Source organism: Homalodisca vitripennis, unplaced genomic scaffold (genome assembly GCF_021130785.1).
Source record: "Homalodisca vitripennis isolate AUS2020 unplaced genomic scaffold, UT_GWSS_2.1 ScUCBcl_12909;HRSCAF=22879, whole genome shotgun sequence".
NCBI classification, from domain to species: domain Eukaryota; kingdom Metazoa; phylum Arthropoda; class Insecta; order Hemiptera; family Cicadellidae; genus Homalodisca; species Homalodisca vitripennis.
The window spans coordinates 2,380-8,228 of record NW_025789020.1 but is presented as its reverse complement, the minus strand read 5'-3'; the positions used below and the strand labels follow the sequence as shown (position 1 = coordinate 8,228).

The 5,849-nt window shown below is 38.5% G+C and overlaps 1 protein-coding gene across 1 annotated transcript; it reads right to left on the bottom strand.

Annotated features, from left to right (window-relative positions):
* Positions 1-2,594: 2,594 nt before the first annotated feature.
* On the bottom strand, positions 2,595-5,615 carry LOC124375064 (putative nuclease HARBI1). The gene is made up of 2 exons (XM_046833190.1): positions 4,906-5,615; positions 2,595-3,314 (listed from the first exon to the last, which is right to left on the bottom strand). The coding sequence occupies exons 1-2, from the start codon at positions 5,323-5,325 to the stop codon at positions 2,595-2,597; spliced, it is 1,140 nt and encodes a 379-aa protein (XP_046689146.1). The 5' UTR covers positions 5,326-5,615.
* Positions 5,616-5,849: the final 234 nt, after the last annotated feature.

Sequence of the window (5,849 nt, the reverse complement as noted above, 5' to 3'; positions counted from 1 at the left end):
TAGTTAAGGTAAATGAATGAATTGAACCAAACTGAAAAAAAATGTAAAATGTAGTACTTTATATACAAATTGAAATATAACGATTATCAAAACCAGTATGTACAACCCGGTATGTATTGGACAAACCGGCCGATCCTTAAAAATTATATTTAATGAAGAAATAAAAGCATTGAAGACTACATCAAATTCAAAATATGCTGGCCATTTAAGTAACACCGGCCATACATACACAGACATTCAAAAAAATTTTAACATTTTACACACAAGCAAAGAGTAGCTTATTGTCAACTTCAGAACATTTTGAAATTTTACAGTGCCCAAGAACCTATCGTTTAGTGACAAAGGTTTTTTAACGAACAGCTTATTTTGTTATAGAATCTTGAACACTATAAATTGATCATATATAAAAATTAAATAGAAAATTTTAGCCACCAAGGTGGTTAAAACTTGTCAATAAGGTTTAATTATTTGTTTACTTCATTTATTTCCCTTTAGCTACAGTACATGAGGATGGATTCTTCATATTCGAAATCTACATCGCAGAAACAAACATTTCCCAAAAGTGTTAAAGATGCATTTTATGTTAAACACTTTAAGAAACTACATTACTAATAGTTGTAATGCACAGAATTGCGCCTTTTCAACAAATGATTCAATCCACCAAAGTACGTAACCTAAAATAAAGTTTATGATAGTCCCCGTGGGACAAGTTTCGAGGTCGTTTCAGAATACTTGCAACAGAGGACTCACCAACGTAATTACGTGTCCGTTTCTAATTCCGAATCTGACGAGTCTTTGATTGAATGCGTGATGAGTGAATATGTGATAAGTGTTGAGTGAATGTGTGACGAGTGATGAGTGAATGTGTGACGAGTGATGAGTGAATATGTGACAACTGGTGAGTGAATGTGTGATGAGTGAGTGTGTGACGAGTGATGAGTGGTAAGTGAATGTATGATGATGTGGTAAGTGAATGTGTGATGAGTAGTGAGCGTATATGTGGCAAGTGGTGAGTTGGAGGATTGAAAAAACTGTATGCATAATTCCTTAGGAGGATCCTTCCAGTGGTAGTGTTGCATTGATGGTTTATTGACGCAGTGGTGTGTTTGGATTGGTGGTTATTGACGCAGTAGTGGGTTGGATTGGTGGATTATTGACGCATTGGTGGTTTGGGATTGGTGGATTATTGACGCAATGATGGGTTGGATTGGTGGATTAGTGACGCAGTGGTGTGTTGGATTGGTGGATTATTAACGAAGTGGTTGGTTGGATTGGTGGATTATTGACGCAGTGGTGGGCTATTGTTTGTTTTTCACTGAGTTTAAACACTGAACCCGAATTAAATGTGGATGAAATATAAAAGGCACTAGCAAAACTAAACACTTGTAAGAGGGCATTATTTTCACTAAGTACCACGCCCCCTGGAAACGCCTGACACAGACAAGGCGAGGCGAGGCGGCAGGACTTGTGCAACGTCACGGCGGATATGTCACGCTTCCTACACATCTGGAACTCACACGGTCACGATAACATGTGCTCATAGGACGTTACTTGTGTTCTAAGGAAATGATATCCCTTCCGGCACGCACATCTATCATTCTAAGACTTATCAATAGTTGTCAAGGTGAATTGGTGTGGGCCATGGGGAAAGCAGTATAGTGCTAATTCCTCTACTGTATGAATTTTGCGGCAATGCCTTACAACCGTCTTAGGCCCCCCATCCACTTACAGTTCTAACTGCAGTCCTGGACTGAGACAGTCCGGGACTGCAGTTAGAACTGTAAGTGGATGGGGAATCCGGCAGGCGAATCGTTGGACTGTCAACTGTCGCACGGTGCGACAGTTCAACGATCGGACTGCAGGCGGAACTGCTAGTTAGTGGAGGCTCCCGTGACAGGCCACAGTCGACAGTCCAAGCTGCGAGATATGCGCATGCGCTAGCTCAGCTGCTCCGTGTCGGCCTCATGCGTCATTGAGTGGTGAGCGTTTGGTGGTTGCGCATTGTTTTGTTTGTGACGCGGCAATCATGGCCAGTTGGTCGAAGGATAATCTTTTACAGTTTATAGAGGAGTTTAGGAAACATGAATGTGTATGGAAGGTTAAGTCAAAAGACTATCACAATAGGGAAAAGAAGGAAGCAGCCCACCGTAGTTTACTATTAGTAGTGAAAGGGTTTGACAGTACTGCAACAAAAAGCGATGTGTTGAAGAAGATAAACAATATCAGAAGTGCATTTCGTAAGGAACAAAGAAAGGTAACAGCCTCTCAACGTTCGGCAGTGGTACAGACGATATATATGTACCAAAGCTGTGGTACTACAGAGAACTTTTGTTTCTTATTGACCAGGAAGAATGTCTAGGAGGGACTTCCAACTTAGGAGAAGGAAGAGTCAGTGAAGACGAGGTAAGAGAATTAAATTACTAGTTTTGCGGTTAAATAATGTATTCACAATGCTACAACTAACTTACAGTTTGTCATCGGAGGTATTTTGTTTTCAAATAATCATTATAAACTAAGAGATGTATCTGTCTTGCCATTCCACTTTTCCTTTGTTGCTAAAATAATGAACAAATTTATTTCTTACTTCTTTTGCACTAGCCATTGGGCGATCGGTTTGTCTTACTTGTAATGCCATGTGATCGCTGGTTCTTGGTCCCAGGCTTAGACACACCAACTTCGTCGTCATCTAAATCCAACCAGTCTTTAGGTGAGTACCTTTGAGGGATTGTCCTACGCAAATAGTTGTGCAGGTAGCAGCACGCAACAACAACACTATTCACTTTCTTCAAGTCAATGAAGGTGATTGGTTTTTGTAGAACCTGAAATCTCTCAGCGAGAATCCCAAAAACACTTTCGACCATTCGGCGTGCTCTTGAGAGTCGGTAGTTATATACCTTTCTAGGTTTGTTTGCAACCCTATAGGAAAAGGGTTTCATTATGACCTCAGTTAGGGGGAAGGCGTCATCTGCAATGAATACGTATGGAAGAGCTTCGCCGTCTACAATGCCCTCTTCAGGTAAATTGAGGCTTTTATCTGTTAGTTTCTTGTTGAAGTCTGTCTCTTTCAGAACTCCTCCATCAGATACCCGGCCATTAACACCAAAATGAAAATAAATTATTTCATAGTTTGCACTAGCAATGCAGAAAAGTACCTGACTATGGAAACCCTTATAGTTATAGAAGTAAGAACCACTTCCAGGTGGTGGTGTTATGGCTATATGCTTTCCATCCATGCTGCCTAGGCAGTTGGGGAAATTCCATTTTTCCCCGTACTCCTGTGCAATTTGTTTCCACTCCTCGGCTGTATTCGGTACCTGAAAACAATTCATAAACTGTCAGCTGTCATATTTCAGACCAGCGTTTTGTACGGAACAAATTTTAATGAAATCAAACCCATCGAGAACCGTATCACCCCTCGTTTTCCGTTCGCCACCCCCTCTGTAATTTTTTCAATATAATATTTTGAGAAAGTAATAAATAAGTAGTTAAGAATGTACTGTGGTGATAACTGAATCATTATTGATATTGTGGTTCATTATTAAGTAATGACAGGGTGTCTACCGGGCCACGGAAATAAAGGAAATCCGCGAAAAGTCACGGATTTTGACATTTTTTTCAAACATTTTTTTTTTACAGGAGATGCTGGACGATTCACAAAAAGAACCATTAGATGCTGAGGAAAATGTACCAGCGCCCCAATCTCTACAGAATCCTCCTCAAGTTGCTCGAACCGCTTCCAATATTACCTCTGCAACACCTGAACCTAAAGATTCTTTTAAACGGCAAAAAAAATTGTCCCCGTGTGATCAAGTCTTGGTTAATATTGGACAACGACTGGCAACAACAAAAGAAGAAGATCACTACGACGCCTTTGGGAAGAACGTTGCTCAAAAGCTGAGATTGCTGAACAATGAGCAAAAGGATTTATGCGCAGAAAATCATTATGATGCCCTGTTTGAAGCAGAACTAGGTGGACTAACACGATTTGCTACAGTTAACCCAGGTATTCTTTACTCAAGTTCCACAACACCATCGGCAGCTAGTGTTACCCCAAGTTCAGGAGGTAGATCAACCTATGAACCAATGTATGATGATACAGCAATGTCTGGCTTCAGTGTCAACTATACAAATCTAAATTAAGTGTTCTATTATTAACAAGTAGGCTTAAACCTGTAAACTTTTCACAACCCAAGCTGTGCGGTTTTTTAGTAGGCCTACTCCAGTAGTTGAGTACATTGAGAGTTATATGTTGAACAAATTACATTTATTATTTTTTTTTTGTTTGTGGTGAAAATATTTTGCACTCAATTAAAATTACACTTTAATCTTTATTCATATGCGGTACTGTTGTGAGCTGCCATGGTTTTGTAATACTAGATTGCAATGTTATGTTTGACAGTGTCATAGTTTTTATAATTATTACTTTACTCATTTGTGGTTAAACATACACCATAGGTACGTATTACTTTTTATCTTTATACTTACATTAATTAAATTGATTTTTTACTTTTTCTTCCTTAGTTTATAAAAAGTAAATGTGTTGTTTGTACAACGCAACAAATACAAGTATGGATAATATAATGTTTACAATAATTTTGTATGAGTTTCATTACCTTTTACTACTTTATAAAAATGGTTAAATGTTGTGTGCACACAGAAATGAACTCGTAATCGTTAGAGATACTGGAGTTGTAATTTAAAATTAGCAAAAAGTAGTGACATAATACAATGTGTAGGCTATGTACCTTAACAAATCCATAAGCAGATTAAAAATATTGTAATTTCTTAACAGTATGTTGGCATTCGAAAACAACAAAGACCTACTTTATTTCTTTTTCTAACTTTTATCTGGTTTCATATTTTGGATTTTTCAAAACTACTTGAAACACACATTAGGCTACTAACCTTGCAATAGTCATTCAAGGCCTTGACAATAGCTGAGCAGGTCTCTGGAATTATTCTTCCTAATGTTTGGGGGGAAATTCTCGTTGAAAACTTTAAATCTTCCATTGTTCTGCCAGTGCTTAGATACCGCAATGTCGCAGTCAGTTTTTCATGTGGTGTAATGGCTTCCCTCATTTTTGTATCTTGTTTGGTAATCAATGGTGTTACTATACGTAATAAATCAAAGTACGTTTTCTCGTCCATTCTTAAGTAGTTTTTCCAGTCTCTAGGATATGCTTCAAGCTCCCTAAGAAGGTGAACGTGGTTAAATCTCTTCCTCTGAAGCCATTCTTTTTTCCACATTTGATGCCTTCGTTTCTTGCGTTTTTTAATAGCTACCGCTATTACAGCGTATGCTGCCAAATCTTCAAACGTAGACATTGCACTTTAACTTCACATACGATAAGAACTTAGAATGCACTTTTCCTACAGCCACAAAACGAATAATATAACTAAAAATATAATAAATAATATAACGAATAATAACTACAAAGTACACACCTACGGCAAAACACCGGAAAGACTGACCACGACAACCACGCCACCGAACGGACTGCGGTCCGCGACTGCAGTCCGTACTGACGTGAACATTTTTCAACAGTCCACAGTCCACCGTTCACAGTTCTGACTGCAGTCAAGAACTGCAGTTCGAACTGTAAGTGGATGGGGGGCCTTAAAGGGTATGCAAATCTTATAAAAATAGTTTGTTCTTATGCACTATAAATAATTTTAAATATACTTCGCTTGTGATCTGAGACCGTCTACAGTCGAGATGTAATGAAAGTCTTTCGATGATTTGAATACCCACTATCTGTAAGGCTCACGAGACATTGAAGAGCGCTTCTGGAATAAAAAATTGTAACAGTTTTTACTGGCCTTGATTCTATAACCGTATTTTATCGCAT